General features: G+C 43.5%; 2 protein-coding genes across 7 annotated transcripts in view; one reads left to right on the plus strand and one right to left on the minus strand.

The window, feature by feature from the left end:
* Positions 1-4,400, plus strand: part of atad2b (ATPase family AAA domain containing 2B) — a 69,752-nt gene extending 65,352 nt beyond the window's left edge. The window contains exon 28 of the mRNA XM_085133522.1: positions 746-4,400. Coding sequence (XP_084989648.1) covers positions 746-787 — 42 coding nt within the window. The 3' untranslated portion in view covers positions 788-4,400. The remainder of the gene's footprint in view (positions 1-745) is intronic.
* Positions 2,440-19,369, minus strand: part of klhl29 (kelch-like family member 29) — a 293,874-nt gene continuing 276,944 nt past the window's right edge. For all 6 annotated transcript variants that reach the window (XM_085133527.1, XM_085133528.1, XM_085133526.1 and 3 more), the window contains 2 exons: positions 10,027-10,171; positions 2,440-7,331 (listed from right to left, as the gene is read on the minus strand). In XM_085133527.1, coding sequence (XP_084989653.1) covers positions 7,148-7,331; positions 10,027-10,171 — 329 coding nt within the window. In that variant the 3' untranslated portion in view covers positions 2,440-7,147. The remainder of the gene's footprint in view (positions 7,332-10,026; positions 10,172-19,369) is intronic.

Raw genomic sequence — 19,369 nt, forward strand, 5'->3', positions numbered from 1 at the left:
CACGCACCTCCCCGACCTCTGGCTAAGAGGGCATCGGTACAAAAAGTGTGGTCTCATCATCTATCGCCCAGCTGCTTGCCCAGAAATCTAATCAGTCCAAAAATTCAGTGGTATTTCCAAGCTGACTTTTGAAAGGAAGAAATAAAACGAATAAAAAGTGAAGTTCAGTTTTTGGCATTGTCAAACCGACAGCTCAAATACAGTCAGTAAATAACAGAAAATCTATTTCCTTCATCGATCATCTAATCCGTTTATGAATGGATTATTCAGCTTGTTAAAACTTGCGGTCTCTGCTGGAAAAAGTTTGCCCGTCTTTAGATGTTAAAAAAATTGCTGTAAAGTTGGCAGTTTTTCTTCCTTTTTTTCTTTAAACTTCTTGAAATTGATATCTTGTAGCCGCGCGTGTCGCACTGACTCAGCCATTCAGATGAGAGAAACACACAGTGTAACATCTTCCAGGCATTAATCATGGTCTAGTGCAGGCTAACATCCATCTCTCTTCCTCTGGCTCTGCTCAGATTTAGTCAGTGTCAAACTGCTGTTTTCACGCTGAGAAAAATTGCCCGTCTCATTCAGGCACAGCTTTCCTTCATTTTACATCATTTATCATGGTGAAAGCTGTTGTTTGCTGTGGGAAATTTCCAAGTAATATTGAAAGCGCGCCGCACAGATGCTTTATACACACAGTCGAGTTTGCTGTGTTAGTTGAGGCTAAGCTCCGTGTGTGTGTTTGTTTGTTGTGCAGGAGATGGAGGAGAGAATCCAGCGTTTTGATACATTCCTGTGAAATGGAGAGAAAATACCCATCAGGTAGATCCTGAACAGCCTGGGACCACAACAACAACACAACACACACAAAACTGAGTGAGCACGAGTGGAGGAGCTTCAGCCCTCAACACAAAAACACCACACAGGAAACTCCAGCACCCTCCTCGTCGCTGGGAGGGAACAAAGCGAGGATGAGGACAGAGACATTCAATGGTGCTATCGTCTCAGGAACCTGGCCACATCCAGACGCATACTACACAACCAAACCCCTGGAGGTGTGTCAGCCACACTTATATACACACACACACACACACACACAGGTGCACACAAACCGACAGTGGCAGGCAACACTGGTGCTACTCGGGTGCTATCCTCAACTTTATCCGTGCTGCTCTCGGGAAGATTTCTTAAGTTTGGACGACTAGAAAAACCAAGAGATGGGGTGATGTCCTATCACAACGTGGCAGCGCGTACACGCCGAAACACTTGACACGAGTATGCATGCATTTCTACAAACAGACGCACTCACTCAGACCCTCACCAGCAGAAGTGTGACAGCAGAGTGCCGCCAGGAGACGAGGACGGGGAGCGAACGGGCGACCCACGTCAGCGAGCCCTCCCGCCCTCGAGTGGAGCGCTTCATCATAGGCCAGTTGTTACCGCGCTATCGTGCGACCTTTTTCGTTGTCGTTTTTGTTTCGTTTCCTCTTCTCTCTGCCCTTTTAGCTACTTGATTAGTTCCATATCTGAGCCACAATCACCCAGAAGAATAGTTTACAAAGAAGTTTTTTACCGTAGACACAAACTCGATGAGGTTAGCACAGCAGGACTAGAATCAATTATGTCCTCTTCATTATGGCGGTCATCAAGCGTGGAAAGCCGTTAGCCCCCTCGGCGCTGGTCTCAGAGTTACTGGTGAACAAGCGTAGCGTCGCCTCGGGGTCATCTGTAAAAACCTCCTCACTCGAAACATTCGCAGGCAGGCCACCTCTGGCGTTCACAGTCTTAGCGGATTGTTATGTCCTAAATAGTTGTGCTAGCGCAAACCCCCGACTCCTCTTCACTAGATTCACAGTATGAATGTTTTCCCTCCTGCTCCAGCAGCGCCCGCCAGTTGATTTTTATTTTTTCCCCCCCTTTCTTTCGTTTTTTTTAAACCCCCCTACCGACACACTCCTGCTGAGGAACTGGAAGCAGTACAAATTGGAAGGCGTCTGTACTTTTTTGCACTGCCTAGCGTGTGCCTTATTTCAAACCTCATATGAAAGTGGTATATTTAGCAGGATATTTGTTTTTACTACTCGTGACAATGAACAGGCTCCCAAGTTGGGGAGGGAGGGTATTTACCACCGAGGTCACGGGGACCTTGAGGCAACGACGACTAAAAACGATTATCTTACCGCCATTAGATCGGTTCAACATATCTACGTTATTCACCTCTAGTTAATTTTGAACTCTTCGGTCAAGAAATAAGTGGAAACAGTGTTGTGGTCAAATACATCTCAGATGATGTTCAAATATTTAAATTTATTCATGTTTCTGTAATAAAACCTCAGACCAGTTGGCGAAGGTCGGTCTCCACCTGAGCAGGACAGCAGGTGGAAGGAGAGGTTGGTGACACCGGCCTTCAGTTTTTTTCCATCTTTCTCTTTTTTTAAAAATATGCAAAAAAAAAAAAAAGATTAAAAAAAAGGAATAAATGAAATAAAGCAAGTCAAAGGATTCATCGTGCCAAGTTTTATCTCACTCACTCAAAAGGTGCTGACATAACGGTGCCTGTTCACCGGCATTCTGTTTCAAAAATGTTCTATTAATCCTAAAAAACTTTGTTATGTTTTATATTTTGTAACTTTTTTCTACATATTTTTTTTTATAAAAACGCTTTGCTTGAATTGTTTTTACATGTGTTGTGAATCCACACTGAACAAAGGCCATTCTAGGCAGTGCCCGTCACTAAAGTGTGTAAAAAGCATTACTTGTTTCTGTTTTACGTGTACTTTATGGATCTGTTCTGCTCTCTCCTCTTTCAACGTCAGACAAGCGAAACTGGATTTTCACCTGTGGCCGACACAGAATATGTTTTCCCGACTGTAGTAAATCAAGATACTTACAGAAGCTTTATAAGGTGGCATTTTTCTTTTTCTTTTCTCTGTGTGTGTTTTGAAGATGCCATATTTTGAACAGGTGTAGACTGAAGAAGCCCGCCCCCCACTCCCCTGCCCCTCTACCCCCGTCGTCTTTCTTCATCTCTCTCAGTGCACTCTCTCGTCCGGTCCTCAAACCTCTCGGTGCAACTCTAACCCCAGCTCACCTCTGCCTTTTCTCCGATTCAAGGTGGCAAAAAAAATCTAAAGAGCGTATGCAAACTGGCAATGGCAGGTTAGCACTTGGACTACTGCAGAGGGGAATAAAAAACCAATGCTACCTCAGCTTAATTTATTTTAAAGCGAAAACTGTTTACTGGGTACAAAAACAGTATTTCTTTTTTCTTCCCACTCAAAATACTGTTGCAACATCCACAGTACCACCTTAGGTACCAGATCAGCGCAACCACGGCTGCTGCAGTAATCCAAGAGTTGTTTATGTCTCTCTGATTGTTATATACTTATGTTTGCATTTGAGCCAGATGATGATTGCATAAATTTTACGGATATTTCATGGACTGTATATTTGATGCTTTAGTTTCAGGTTGTCTTTGATTACTTTACGTACTTTGACACTGAGGAGACGTCCCAGACCTGCTCCTGTTATCACCCAATACCTTCTTAAAAGCTATAGAGAGCATTTTCTGCCTCTTTACACACCCATCGCCTTTTACTCCCAAGTGTTCCAACTGTGTTCGGGTCTTTTGTTTGTTTTATTTTCATCTCATGATTCTGGATATTTATTATTAAATATGTTTTACACCTGATATTCAGTACATTCAGTCTTTTTGTACGTCTGAATCGGGAAGCGTTGCGCGTCCATTTGAACGATTTTGCTGAATTGCGTAGCGTTTGTGTAGCAGGTTTATTTGGCGTGTACGGGGGAATAAAGGGTTTACAGGTCTCTCAGGTTTCAACACGTGACAACTTGCCCTTTCAGCTTTTCTATTTATTTCATTGTTCTGATGTTTTCTTTGTTGAAAGTGGTTACAGACTGTGGCATACTGGAAGAGGCTAGCATTAGAATATTTAAAACAGTTATGAGGAAAAGGACCAGATCAACTTTCTGTTAATGATGTTCACTTTGTCTCCAGTTTCTGCCAAGAGTTATTTTTTACGGATTTAAAAGAAAAACCATGGGGTATAAAATATGGGTAATCAAATGTCATACATTGTGCTTTTTCTTTTTTTTAATCATAAATTGTTGCCAGTTTGGACTAACAACCAATTTTTGTCTGGTAGTGGAGACAACTTAGTCCAGTATGCAGAAGGAAAAAGGCTTGTTCTATCCTGAATTATTTTCTTCTTCCCTCTCTTTCAGTTAATTTAGACTTTTCATAGCTTTGTCAGTTCTGTTTGTGTATCTAACACACCTGTTCGCAATTGTTACTTTAGTGTAAGTTATATTTGAAAAATGTAACATTTACTGTATTTCTCAAATAAACTGCTGTGATATACTTGAATAAAGGTGCAAACTGTAACTTTGAAGTGCTTGTTTTGTTTTGTTTTTTTCAAAGTAACTTTGACAAGTATTTGCCTAAAATACCTGCAGTACCTTTGATGGCCACTTGAGGCTGGATTTGAAAAGGAGTTAACCCTCAGACTCCCATATTAAAATGGGATGGTTTTATTTATTCATTAGCTAATTCCTTACTTTAAAAAAAAAACTCAACAGGAAGTATTCTCATCAGTCTTGACCATTGACTGTAGAAAACATGGACGACGCGACACGTCCCCAAAAATGAAGCCAAAACGTCTCTATCGCCCCCTGGTGTCTGGCTGCAGTATAGGTCATAAACCCCGCCTCCTTCATGTTAGTGGATGGGACTGGGGTCAGACTAAAATAAATTAATTCTCCTCAGATAATTTTTTTCCAAAGATTCTTTCTTTTGTTATCATTAGTTCTCATCACCCTGATTGATGTTCAAGGGGTCTCCTTTCCCATAAGTTTGATTCTAATTCCTACCGCGGTGATGTTAAATTGGGGTGAAACGTCATCATAAGAGCTTTGACTGACAGCTGCAGTCACGGAGAAACTTGCGTATCTCTGTTCACGAATAGCAGATAGAGCGTAGGCTCTGAGAGGACGCCCAGTGTTTACGCTACGAAAACACGAAAAGCTGTCTAAAAATGGATTTAAAAAAACCGTAAGTGTTGAAGACTATTAAGAGTAGCTGGTGTGTAGCATAACTAGCTAGCAACAAGCCTCCAACACAGTGCGTATGCTAGCGGCTAATCCAACTAACGAATTAACAACAGTGATTTTAGAACTATAAGATGATAAGCTGTGTGTCTTTTTTATAACAGTGACATGGTTGTATTTACTCGTTTAATTTATTTAATTAAACGAGTCGTCAGTCGCGGTAAACCAGCAAAAAAACTCGAGCAGCCGGGCTACGTAAAAAGTGTAGGGGGGCGTGTTTGCGGTCACGTCCAGCGGGTGTGTGGGCGGGAGCGTTACACAGTCGCTCCACCTCAAGTCACTACTGCGCAGACTCTGGCTCCAAATTTGCAAGATGGCAGCCTCCACAAGCGGGGTATTTTGGCTTCATTTTTGCACAATGGTAGGAGACGGGGTCGCGTCGTCCATGTTTTCTACAGTCAATGGTCTTGACACTCGCAATCTTTTTTTTTTTTTTTTACAACCGCAGCTATCGCCATCTGGTGGCCTTCCGATAGAAGGCAGTTCCACATTTGTTGATTACAAACCAGTGTGTGACGTCGCGCCGGCTGTGGCTCTTTTAGATACAGTCAGTTTGGTAGAACGATGAAGCCGTACTAAAAAGCAGGCCACGGATTTTTCAGAATAAGGTTAAAAAGTCTATTCACAGTTGTTGCATTAAGAGCCCTGATTAAAGTGTTGATTAAACCGGACAACAATAAAAAACAGACTTGACAATGTGTTCATATTCTGGTATATGTATTAGGTTTCAATAATAACAATTGTTAAGTTTTCCTTTTTGGGTACAGATTTACAGACGTACCATTTTCAATTCAGCCTATCCATTTTTTTTCTAAAAACATTTATACAGAATTGCCTTCAGGTTTTAAAATATACATATTTCCTCGCTGTATTTACAGAATACCAACCCGACATAATTTGCGGGTTGCAATGAAACATTGTATAAAACAAGCGGATTTGGGAAGGAGGAACTTGAAACACAGAAGAAACATGGATAAACAGATAACATCTATGATAACAGTCGCGGGTGAATATTGTGCTTTTTTTTTCCAGAGGAATTGTCCCAACTTGAATCTGATCAGACGCCAGCGGAAGAAGGAATTCCCGCTTTCTCTCTCTCAGTGTGGTGCTTTCTTTGTCCCAGAGAGCAAGTCAGTGTGAATAAAGGGAGGAAAAAAAGCCACTCACCCTCCAGATGATATCTCAATCAGACTGGAATTGTACAAGAACAAAGGAGGGGGGGAAGAAATCTCTTTTTAAACCCAACCTGACCCCGATTTGATAGTTTTTTCCAATGTTTAGAGAGCCATTAAAAAGGCCCAGGTTACACAGAGTTCAGAATCTGGATTTAAAGTTACCCCATAAATCTGCACAGTTGGATCTTTGCTTCTGGTTGCAGTGGAGAAAGAAACTCATCGGATCCACTGATAAAGAGGAAAACGGTCGCTTCCCTTCGCTTTTCCCTCCTGTCCTTCACATGTCGCTACTGGAAAAACGTTCGTATGCCACAAAAACTTTCACAAATGCATGACTACGAAACCTACGCCTGTTAACGTGTGATTTACTCAAAGGGACACGAATCTGGACCTGCAATGGCTTTTAGCTGAGTCAGATTATATGAAAGGAAATGAAGAAGGTGTTGAGTTTACAGAGATATGCACTGAAAACAAAAAACAAAAGGCAGTACCAGAGAGGGGAAAACAGACTTCATTTAAAAACCCTGGAGTTTTCAAATTACTAAGAGGGACCCTGTGCCTGTTTGATGACAGAGAATGAACTACTACCATGACACATACAGTACTGGAGGTTGGGAATCGTCACCTGACATGGCTGAGTAGTTAAACATGAGTACATTCTGCACAGGGCGTTTTTATTTGACTTTATCTTCAGGTGTGGGGCAACAGTGTGGATGAATGCTGGCGTCAAGTCCAGAGGTCGCCGGCAGACCGAGCGAGCGATCGGCCCGTCTCGAAGCTGCTGTCACACGTCGTCCCACAACTGGAGCTCAGCTGGTGTTAAGCGTTGACCCAGTGCGACCCGGTCCGAGCCACCCTCAGCCACTCTGGATATACTTTTTGATGACCACGCAGCCGTGTCTGAAGAGCGGGCAGGGCAGTGACTGCAAGAGTGTCCAAGTGTTGGTGCACGGGTCAAATGTCTCCATGCTGCCGAGGGCTGGACCCTCGCTGCTCACGATGCCTCCCGTGGCGTAGATCTTCCCGTCCAGAATGACGGCGCTGCATAAAAAGACACAAAATTTTCTTTCGAATCAAGGATTGGATGCAGGAAAACGATGAACACGATATAAAAAGCTATTAGTTTCCCTGATGCTAAACTAAACTATATGCAATACTGAATCCTCTCATATCTACCTCGCAAAAAACAAACTAAACTAATCAAAGCAACAGCCATTCACTGCTTTTCTATAACATCTGTTGGAGGCGAAATCTGCCTCTAACAAACAACATAAAGTGGTAAAAGCTGTTGACTGTTCCACAGAATGGCTGAAAAAGAAAAGAATCCACATGTTGCAATGGCCCGATCAAAGTCCAGATGTCAACCCGTTTAAAAGTGCACTGGTGGGACCTTAAAGAGAGCTGTGCATGGCCTCAGTGAACTAAAGCAGCGCTGTGGGCCAAAGATTCCTGTGCAACAATGTGAGGGAGCAAGCTACTACTTCAAGTTACTATTGTGTCACTGAGTCATGGGGTTTTTAAGAGTAGCTGCTGTGCAAGTTCGTCTACGGTGCTACACCAAACTGTGTGGCTCCATAGTGCAGTGGATTACAAATTAGCCGAGCAAGCGAAAAATCCCCGATTAAATCCTGGGAGGAGACGCAAACTTTGGACGGTGTAAAAACAAGAAAGGAGCAGCCGAAAGTAGCTTTAGTACAAAAACGACACATCTGTAACTGACTGTGCCGCCCAGTCACCTTTAAGTGAAATCTAAAAGATTGACAAATCTTGCTTTTGTACGGGAAAGCGAGCATTAAGTGTGCATCGACTGTTAGGACTGAACAGTAATGAGAGGTAATCAGTGTCAGGAAGATAAGTAGCTCAGTGCAAGTATGAGCTGCTTTGATAAAGCTAGCTCTGAGTCACAGCGGCAGAAATATTGTCGGTGGCGTTAAACACGACGAGACAACAAAGCCACACAAAGACGGCATCTCCGCAAACATGCTGATTGTCACGCTGGGGGCCACGCCTGGGATTATTGACATCACTCGCACTTGCTCTCGACAACATGGGCTAAGGTGGGCGGGTGGGTTGGAGAAGGGTGAGGTGGATTAATTTATATTAAAAAAAAATACATAAAATCTCACACATTACATTCTCTCTCGAGGGTGAGAGAGAGGAGGGGGGGAGGAAAAACCTAGTGAAAAGCAAATATCTGTACAAATGTGCTCGTTTGATATGAGAAACAGAAACAGGAGTTTGTGTGCGGAGAGGATTAAAACTTGGGCCGTAAGCTGATTAGGGCTTTGTACTCCTATTGGGCTTTGGAACGATCTGCATTTACATAAGGTGCACGCTCAAACACACAGACGCGCTCGCACGCGGCGAGCAACATGCCGTCCTACTGCACAAATTCACAGCGCTGTTAGGACCGCGAGAGGAGAAGAGAGGAAAAAAAGATTATTACATAAAGCCTAAATCTACTCGGAGAGAAAAGCACAGCTGATCCAAAATGGAGAGCGCGCGGGGCGAAGCCTGGAGGCTGCTCTTCCTGATAAACAGAGAGGAGGTGCAGGGCCTGCAGAGGGCCGGACGCAGCCAGGGGAAAATATCTGCTCTCCTGCATCGTGACCCTCCTAGACTTCATCTTCTGCGCGGGAGCGTGCACTGCAGATATTTTTCAGAGTTTCCCTGTCTGACAGCGGCGTGTTTGTTGTCCCCCCCCCCAATCCCATCCTGCCCCCCCCCCGGCCGTGCATCTCCTCCCCTCTCTTGTGTCAGACTTAGTTAAATGTAGCAGAACAGCTGCCTGGCGTGTGCCGGTGCAGCTTATCAATAACTCTGACAACATGATTTATGGTGTACGTTTTGCACATAAGATCACTGTCTGTAATTGCCTCCCAAATGTATTTCATGCATGCTTTTTTTTATTTATTTATTTTCTCAACTTCTGCAAGGAAAAGACAAGGGGGAGAGAAAAGGAGCGAGAGAGAGAGAAGATAGGGCTCAGGGCCTAGAAAACCGTGAGTTCATTATCCAGCCAACTGCACACCTCAGTGGCTCGAGTTGACTGGGATATTAGGGTGTGATCCCACCGCTGTTCATTTTCATTTTTCTCCCTTCATCAGCCATTATGGCCTCGCTAATGGTGGGAAAGTTGCAGATCGCAGTTGTACTTCTTCCTGTTTTTTTCTTTTTCTTAGGAGACAAACGTGACTCTCTGCACAAACACGCTGCCCCCTCCTCTTTCCGCCTCCACTAAAACCTAAAAGACTCAGATTTCAGTTTAATAACTCGAAACAGTCTGTAGAAAAGTTGATTAAATCAAGCCGCCTCAGATGTGTCTTGTTTCTCTCTCTCTGTGACAGACGGCGGCGATACCGATCAGACGGATTTAACAGTCGAGCCTCGCGTATTAGAAAGCAAATTTCCCGCCGAGGGAGAATTCTCGCAATTGAGCCGCATCGCGTTGGAAAAGGCTGTCAGCCCCGTGGCGTTGTTCGAGTTTTAATTAACTGGCCTGAAAACGTTTTTTCCCCGTGCGACCGTTTACCTGTGTTATGACACAAAGACTGACAGATTACTAATAAGATTGAGTTTTAGATTGTTTTCAGGCTGTTTAATAATGTCACAGAGGGTTTTTTTCTTAAAGCTTCACAAAACACAGAGCTGCAGTTCTGAGCTTTTGAAAAATCTTTTAAATTCCACACTGGGGATTTAACTTGCGTGTGGTGCCGCTACATTAATTATCTCTTACCTGCAGAACTGCCGAGAGTGATTCATGTTGGGACCGGCCTTGATGTTGCCTTTGTCTGGGTCATAGATAGTGGTAGCTCGAGCGTAGGCTCCTCCCAGGATGAATATAAATCCATTTAGGCTCACTGCAGGGGCGTATTTGTTATCTAAAGATATGAGAGACAAAAAAAGGGAGCGAGACAGAGAGAGAAAGGAGAGGGAAAAACAGGAGAGATTTTTTATTTTGAAAAAACGAGAAAACAGAGCTATCGTTTGGATGTCATTCTCACTCACAGCAGAAATTTCCATTCGGTATAATGACATCAATTTGTTCTTTTTTTTCCCACCCTTCCTCCTGGTCCCCGCAGCGCATGCAAAAACGATCATCATCAACATTCTACTTATCACTTTACAGATATGCCCCACTCAAGATTGCTTTGGAAAAAACAAAAAACAGTGGATACCAAAACCGATGAAAAAGCAGAGTTCATAAATCACGGTGGCTTTATTGGGTTCCACTCCAAAATATGTTTGGGCTTAGAAGCAATATAAAAGAGTTACCTAAGTCCCAATAATTCACAATTGCATTAGGCCCTGTGGCACCTCCGTAGATTTATAAAGAACCAAAAATAAGGAAAAGAAAAAGCAATGTGCGCATGTATTGGCAATACATGAGTGAACAGGTGGGATACTGCATACTGTGCATGGTGTATAATTCACTCTGACACTGTATATGGCGCACGAGGAAAGCAGAGGCATTGAAGCAGCACCGCTGCAGAGGTATAGATGATGGGAAACAAAATGAAACAGTGGTTTGCGCGTAACGATGCCGGCTGGAAACCAGGAGTTTGCGAGCAGTGGCCCTGCTGTGCGGGAAGAGGAAATGTATTTCAAACTCCCGGCAATTTCTCTCTAGCAGACTGCAGCTGGCCAATTTACAAGCAGCATGAATAATGCACGGATACTTGGCCGTAAGCTGCTGTCCTCCCGTTTTCTGCCACAGTGGACGGGCATCCCTCATCGCAAACAGGCACCGGGAGGATTCGAGCCTGATGCCTTAATAAAGGCGGCGCTGGCAGCCCTAAAAAGCCTCACCTTTGTGTTTGATCCAGCTCGCCTTTCCTCTTACCTTTTGCTGAGAGGAGACTGGCATATTTCATTAAAAGGTCAGCTCCGGAGTTCAGAGGTGCTGCTGATGATGATTATTGAATTGGCTGTGCTGCATTATGTGCTCTAGGAGCGCGCTGCCATGCTGGGGCTCTGTGTATATAGTGCTGCTTTGAAATAAATTATAATGGCAGCAAGTGCCAACCTCCTGGGTTGAAAAATGAAGCCAACGAGAAAGTGCCAAAAACTTAAGCTGCTGGAATGGCCACTTAAGGTTAGCTCCAAAAGTAAGTCAGTCCCTCTAGACTCTAATGCTTAGCTTTACAGCAGAAATAAACATGGACAGCCTGGTACAAAAAACTCATTAAAACTTTAGTAAAGCTTGAAGATGTGCATATTTAAGGGCTTAGACATTCTGAGATTCTGGTGAGTTTTTTTATTATTTGGTTGTACTAAAAGGTCCCGTCTTTGTGGTAAGAATATTTTATTTGAGCCACTTTTTTAATAGTCAAAAATCTTTTTGACTCCTTTTTAATGCTACAGTTATTTACAGTTAAGCAAGTAGCTGATGACTCTTGCCCAAATATAGTGACGTTAAGTGAAAAAAAATACCACATGCAAAGTCTTTTGTAAAATTGTAGTCCACAAACCCGTGGGTAACTACAAAACAGCTACGTTGATCTTTTATTATGTTAGTTAAAAGTTACACTGTGTAAAATTTCATCACTAGATGTCAGCAGATTGCAGTTGACCAAGTTTTACTTTCATGTGTATAATCCACTGTAAGACAGCCGTCTCTGGTCGCCGTCCATCTGTAGTGAATGCAGGCTGTCGGTCGGCTGTTTACCTCAGCTGTCAATATGCGTCCACGTTTATTTACAGTGGAGCAGATTGTGAAACGAGTCAAGTTGTGTCAGCGAAGCTAAATTTGTCTGATGACAGTAATACTGAGGTGAGTTGTTGAGCATATCTTGAACTTTTCTGCTGGTAAACTCTTAGCTGCTGTTAGCCTCTGTTAGCTGCTGTTAGCCTCTGTTAGCTGCTGTTAGCCTTTGTTAGCTGCTGTTAGCCTCTGTTAGCTGCTGTTAGCATCTATTAGAAAAACCTGTGTTTTTAAGTGTCTCTAACATCTAGGTTTGCTAGCTCTCTCTTAGTTGAGAGATACAGAAAATGATTCGCACCTACAGCCATCAGGCTTTTCAATTGTCATACAAATAGCGGATGATCCATACCAGAGTTATTGTTCTTATTCTTAACATTGTTCAAGTCAACACTCAGCAAATAAACTCTCATATGATGTGAGAATGTAGTTAAACAGTTTATCAGAGGTAAAGTGTAAGTTTTAGGATACTCGAGCCTAACATTTGCTGGCTAATTGTTAGCTTATAACTAGCTGCTGTTGTCATTTTGCTGGCTCGTTGTTAGCTATCTGGAGACGGGTCAGTCGCATGTCTGAACTGCTGACAATTAACAATTGTGACAGTTTCTGGAACAAATTAGCATGTTTAGACATGTTTTGGTGTGTTAGAGCCCTAACTGCAGTTCAGGATGAAGAGGACGATAAGGGCTTGGTGTGCTACATATATTGCTGATCTCTAACCACATATATAAAATGCAGTTAGGCAGATTGTCCTTTTTTTCTATCAAATAACCTAAAAAATTATTCAAGGGCTCAGCCTTGGGTGATCTTGTTTTTTCTGATAAAAAAATTTTGTTTGAGCCATTTTTTCGCTAGCCAAAATCTTATATAAGGCTACAATTGTGTTGAGTTGTGCTATCCTCCCTTTCAAATATGATTACATTAAGCTAAAAATACCAAATGCAAAGTTTTAAATGGTCCTGCACACAGCTGTGGGTAACTACATAACGGCTACATCCACGTTTGCTAATGTTAAGCAGGTGTAATGTCTACAACATCCAACATCTTAGTTCAGCGGTGGCATGCTAACATTTGCTAATTAGCACCAGAAACTTAAGTAATGGAGCTGATGAAGATTTCAAAAGAAAAATTAAGAGCTCATCAAAGTTAGTCCTTGCACATTTTCCAAAAAGCACTCGAAGAGTTGCTGAAATATTTCACTTAAAATCTCAAATACCAAACTCATATGAGTGCTAGAGAAAAAGAGGATCACCAAAGTCATGAATGATTCATCCTCCTGGGACCAGTGTCTGCATGAAATTTCATGGCATATCATTCAGCAGTTGTTGAACTATCTCACTTGTAGACTGACAGAGACAGACTACGCTGCTATTGCGGTTGAAAAATACAGTATTATTCACATATGACGATCCTGCAATCATTTACGTAGAGTGAAATGCAATCTTAAGTTCCACTGCAACCATCTGAGGCGTCAGCCTCAATTTCTGCCCTTGAGAAACAAGTTGCCACTGATTGGTCCTCCTCACATTCTGCCAGACGTGTTTATTTTCTTCTTTTACCTTCCTCGTCTCATTGATATGCTGCTGCCAGTCTTCCTGAGCGTATGTGTGTGTGCCAGCGTAAGCGTGTGTACATGATGTTTTGTGTTAGGTCCCATAAACACAGAACACTCATTTCTCTCTGCTCTGTGCCTGAGGCAGAATAATAACAGGATGCTCTCAAAGGAAAAACCTTCCTCTCTTTTCCCCCCATTGAAACTCTTGCCATCACTTCCTGCCTCTCTCTAGCGGACTAACAGTAAGCACCGAGTTTGAGTGCTTGGAGGAGTACCAGGCAGGTAAATCTCATAGTTCTTGTTTGGCAAGCCTCAGAGGACTGCTGCTGGGGTTCCACTTCTCTTCCACCGCTTTGGTTTTCTTCTCATCCCTTGGCCTTCGTTGCAGAAAACGAGTCATTTTTCGCTGAAACAACATTAAGATACAGTAAAGGGAGCGCAATCTGTCTGTGTCAGCTGAAAACTTTTCAATTTTGAGATGGACTTTGCTATTTTTGAAATATCACAATAGATTTTGTCTGCTTTCGCAGCTCGAAGGTTAGAGAGCTCAGCCAGGAATCCACAGCTGACCACGTTCTACATAAAAAATGAATAAAAAGAGGCAACAAAACAAGGTTTTAACTCTGCAGCGGTGATAGAAGTATAGCTGTGCCTGCGGGGCAACATGGGCTGACACACTCTCCCACACCTTGATAAAACAGCTTAGTCACCAAGCCTGGGTTCCCCCCGGGCTGAGGTCAAGGACATCAAACAAAAGAAAACGCACACACGCGCACACGGGTATGATGAATTGTGTAGCTGCTGTCTCAACAAACACCTTGTTCTTCCCTATCTCGTTCCTGCATCAACACCGGCAGCAGATATCCGACGCTGTAAAACCAGCACACAGCAACAATAACCCACACAAATACAGTAAAGAACTCAATCAGACCAATACTGTTTGCTGTACAGATGTAGACAAGACCGCAGTCTCTGATAAAAAGCCAAACAGCAGCCTCCATCACAAAGCCGCAGCGGCATTACATCGACGCTGAAATGTGCGGCCGATCACAGGAAGAAACGCAAACAAGGGATAAACAAGACGTTCTCCTCCAAACGACGGAGGATGAGGTGATCCACTCCAGCTCGCTGTATCATACCAGAGAGCGTGAGGGAAAAGGACAAAGAAGCGTCAGTTCTCTCTGCCAGTAGCTTAGATAAGATCACAACAAGGTAATTGGAGCAGCGAAAAGTTCTCCCTTTTTTTTTGCCTCCCTCTTCACACACAATGTTATGCAGTGTGAGGAGAATAAGAGCTGCCTTTGAAATGATGGGCCGAAATAGCTGAAAGAGGATGATGTACTTTAATTCAGCATGATGGGTGCATGTCCAATTAGGTCGCTATGGAAACACTCCACCTTCTCCACCTCCTCTCGCTCTATCACTTTCCCTTCCTCTTCCTCCACCTCTGTAAATGGCGCTCTCGAGGGCCGCAGCCGGTCTGCCGTTACGTCATTCGGGGGGAAACGGTCGGTATCCCGACAGAGAGACCTGGGCTCGCAGCGGCGCTCCTGCTCCCGGGCTTTTGGAGTCTACCGGTCGACGGGGACCCGTCTGTCAGCTGGGGGACGTCGGCGGGTTAACTCAGGTTGGAGAAGCTCGCTGATGATTCTTCTCACGGTGGAACGATCCATTTTAAATGATTTGTAGATCTTTTTAACGTTCCATAAGTGAGACCCACAGGCATTCTCCAGCATTTTCCTCAAAATCCTCACAGAGGCTCTTTTGATCTTGGCATGGTGACTCCCCACGCTTTAACAGCAAGTTCAAAAGTTCAAAAAGGCTGTAATCATCAGGAGCTTCGCTGGTTGTAATTTTAAGACAAAGTTACGACAAATGTACCTGTGAGACGACATCCTTGACTTTGGTTGGTCATTTGTTGTGGATTAAGTCCTGCTGTGCCACGTTAACGCTTTTCGGTGCGAAACTGCACATAAAGATGCTGTAAACTTAATTTTTTGTTAAAGCTTCTAAGATTTCATGGGATTTTAGAATTTTGGCCTCAAACATGAATTTAGTTTGTTTTTTTTGGGTTTTTTTGTGGAAAAATATCCTCATTTATGCTTCATATTTCTACAATTACTGCCTCATTTCTTTCCCTCAAAGAACATGCTGTGAACAGTTTGTTTTTTTGCAGCACAGATTAGTTAACAAAAACCACAATGTTAAGAAGAAAAAGCCCCTAAAAAGCCTCATATATCAGTTCTGTCATCAGGAACGACAGCAACGCTAATAGGGTTTTATGAGAATATATGTGCACGGCGATATTTGCCAGCATCAGCGTTCGTATCCACTCCAAACATGCATCTGCTGAACACCATGCATACATACTTAATTTACTGTGTTAGCATGCTAACAGCAAGCTCGAGAGGTTAACTGGCGTGTCAGTTCTGCAGCTTTGTGCAGATTTTCAACAGAAATCTATCAAAGAGTTGTGGCCAAGATTTGGTTGGACAAACTGTTTGGTCGACAGACATCTGCTACATTTAGTAAGAACACAATTCATAGTTTTTAGTCATGTGACCGGCCTGCAGACCCCATGGAGGGTTAAACACCCCTCCAACATTCTGGATAATCCTGCAGCACAAGGGTCTGTCAACTTTCCGTCTGTTTCTAGCCGCAAATATTTAGATGACCTCTCAACTAAAAGAGAAAATCATAAAAAACAACGAGACAGTGATGCCTTTCCCAGATCCCCGCCTCAGTGAAGCTTAATATCCATCCTGTGACGGTTCCCTCCCTGTTCACTGCTGCCAGGTGAAAAGTGTTCAAAAGTGCACACTGATTTATCAGCTTTAGATCTGGATGGGTCGATATTTCTGCCGTTTGCGTGTTGAAGGACATTGTCAAGGAATGGTGATCTGTAATTAGCTAATGTCGAGCCATTGGTCATCGCTTTCAGGCTCACTGCTGTCAGCAGTCTGTGACAGCAGCGACAAGGCAGGAACACAAAAAGAAAAAAAAATGAAGGGAACACAAATCAATGTGAGTCCATTGCACCTAATTTTGTTCAGATGAAAGTGAGGTGCACTGCAGAGACAACCACCTGAAAGGGAATGGTTTTGCAGGTGGTGCTCACAAACCGCTGATATCTACTTTTTTTTCCCCTCATTGATTTTTCTCAGTTTTGCTTTTTGCTTGTATCCTCGTCACTACTGATTGTATGAGACAGAATCTGCCGGGTTACACAGGTAGTCCAGCTCTTCCAGGATGACACATCAACACATGCTGTCACAGGAAGGTTTACTGCATCTACCAGCACTGTCTCGAGAGTGTGGAGGAGATAAGAAACAGGAAGTGGGCTGTGACAGGAGGAGAGCCGGACCAATATCTGCAGTTTTGCGTGAGGAGGAGCAGTAAGAGCGCTGCCATAGCCCTACAACATGACCTGCAGCAGGCTAGTCGTGCATCTTTCTCATGAGGGTATAAAGATCCAATATTGTTTAATGGCTCTGTGCTCGCGGCATAGCACCAAATTTGCCAGAGAACACCAGAATTGGCACGTCCACCGTAGCCGCCTGTTCTCTTCACAGATGAGAGGAGGTTCACACTGAGCACATGTGACAGACGTGAAAAGGTCTGGAGATCCCGTGGTGAACATTACGGTGCCATCGTCCAACATGACTGGTTTGGCAGTGGGTCAGTGATGGTCTGAGGAGACGCAGACTTCCATATGTTAGCCGACGGTACCCTGACTGCTGTCGGGGTCAGACCTTGTGCTTTGTGCTGGGCTCCGGTTTCCTCCTGTGGCCGACAAAGGCATCGATGCCACTGACAGGCCCTCACGTCCCGAGGACATGAATCCAATTGCAACCTCTGGGATATTATGTATGGGGTGCATCCAAATATCACCACAGACTGTCCAGGAGCTACGTTCTGCTCCAATCCAGGTCTGGGAGGAGAATCCCCAGGATACCATCTGCTCTCATTTGACTGTTATGTCGTTTTTACACATCGCTGTAGAGATTTTCAACTTGAATTTTTGATTTTTTCAGTCATGTGTGATTTAGGGTTCCCTTAATTTCTTTTAAGCAGTGATTAAAAAAAAGGCTGCATGACATAAATATATAAAAACTGTTCCTTTAATGACACGACTCTAAGCGGGGGGTTATCGCTCATATTTGAAACACTGATATTAGAAAGAGAAGGAAAGACTTGTGAAGCTGAGGCAGGAGTGATTGTCAAAGCTCTCCCTGCCTATGTTATGTTTCAGCTCCACTAGAACGGATATAATAAAGGGGTCTTTGATTGACCTTTTTAAAAACATGTTACATGCTGATTTTTCTTCTTCTCTGAGATGGAAGTAGAAAACCATGGCATTTCGGTAATTTAGGTGAGCTGACCTTTGGAGAATGAAGTAATGAGACTTCATAAATAGCTTACTACATGTGAAGGTGCTCTGTTATGATCTTCAGACCATATACTGCTCAGCAGAGAGAGACACGCTGAAGACAAAGGAAGCTCTGGATGAACGAAGCTGCAGAGACCCCGCGTATCTCAATAGACTTGTTGAAGGCACTATTTTTGGCACGAGTAATATTATTTTTCACTCTGCGAGAGATGGGAAGTCCGTCCTGATAAGTGTTTGTGAAACCCATTTGCAGCCCACGCGGGAGACGGTGCACGCAGGGGGAAAACACACACACATAGACGCGCGCACACACACACAGCTGCAAAAAAAATTGTAAAAAATATTTGTGTCAGTTGATAAGATGGTGCGGAGAGACCATGAGAGACGGAGTCGGGGGGTGTAGGGGTGAGACGGAGAGATGAACAGAGAGATTAGAGATGGAGAGCAACGGAGGGAAGCAGGGGGTTGTTCAAGGAGCGCTTGCCGCCTCGCTAAAATCATCGCCGGCCCAATTTCACTGGAAGCACTAAACCCGTCCATTATCTCCTGCCTCGTTGGCTGTCAGACGCCAGCTCATCTACGGCTTGACAGATGACGATCTGTCTGTCTGTGTCTGCCATGCACACGCACACACAATGCATACACGCATGCATGTGTAACCTCCCGGCTTGTTATATAATTTGTGTACCTGTGGCCCCCAGGGATGCACGGTTTATGTGAGGTAAGCAGGCGTTGTGTGTGTGTGTGTCTGGATCAATGTGTTTCTGTGTGTGTTTCTCCTTTGCCAGCTGCTCTGCAAGCCCTTTAATACCACATAGCGCTCGTCCCAAACACCCGCGTTACATAATCATCGTTTCCTTCACAGTAGTAAAGCGCTGAGACGGCTCCAGTAACTGAAAGCAAGTTTCTGGGCGACAGCGCTCAACAAAGTGTCTCTGTGCTGGTGTAACTTTCAAATACTTCTCTGACTCTGTGTTTCTGCTGAACTGTGGACAGCGCGGTTTTGAGGCATGCACCTTCGCCATTAAGCTCCCAGGATGTGCTATAATTTGTTGAAGTGGCTCTTTCATGCGTTTCCCTTTTTTGCTATATATATATATATATATATATATATATATATATATATATATATATATATATAATATTACAAAAGTGGATTCTCATATTAAACATGGTCCAAAGTTTCAATTAATGAGGTCAGTGGATGTACAATTAATCGCTGCAACCCATAAGCTCAGGCTTCAGACGGCTCTGCTAGTCTGCTAAGTTTCCAATTCTTCGGCCCGGCTGATATCATCTTTCCTTACACAGTCGATGCCTGCACAGCCGTAGCGTTTGCTCTTGATAATAACACTTTTTTAAGAAGTTTTTTCAGTGCTCTACAAGTAAGGTAGAATTTTTTTTCCAGTTGTGAAATAAAGTCAAATCTTTCC

Source organism: Neolamprologus multifasciatus, chromosome 15, assembly GCF_963576455.1.
Source record: "Neolamprologus multifasciatus chromosome 15, fNeoMul1.2, whole genome shotgun sequence".
Lineage (NCBI taxonomy): Eukaryota > Metazoa > Chordata > Actinopteri > Cichliformes > Cichlidae > Neolamprologus > Neolamprologus multifasciatus.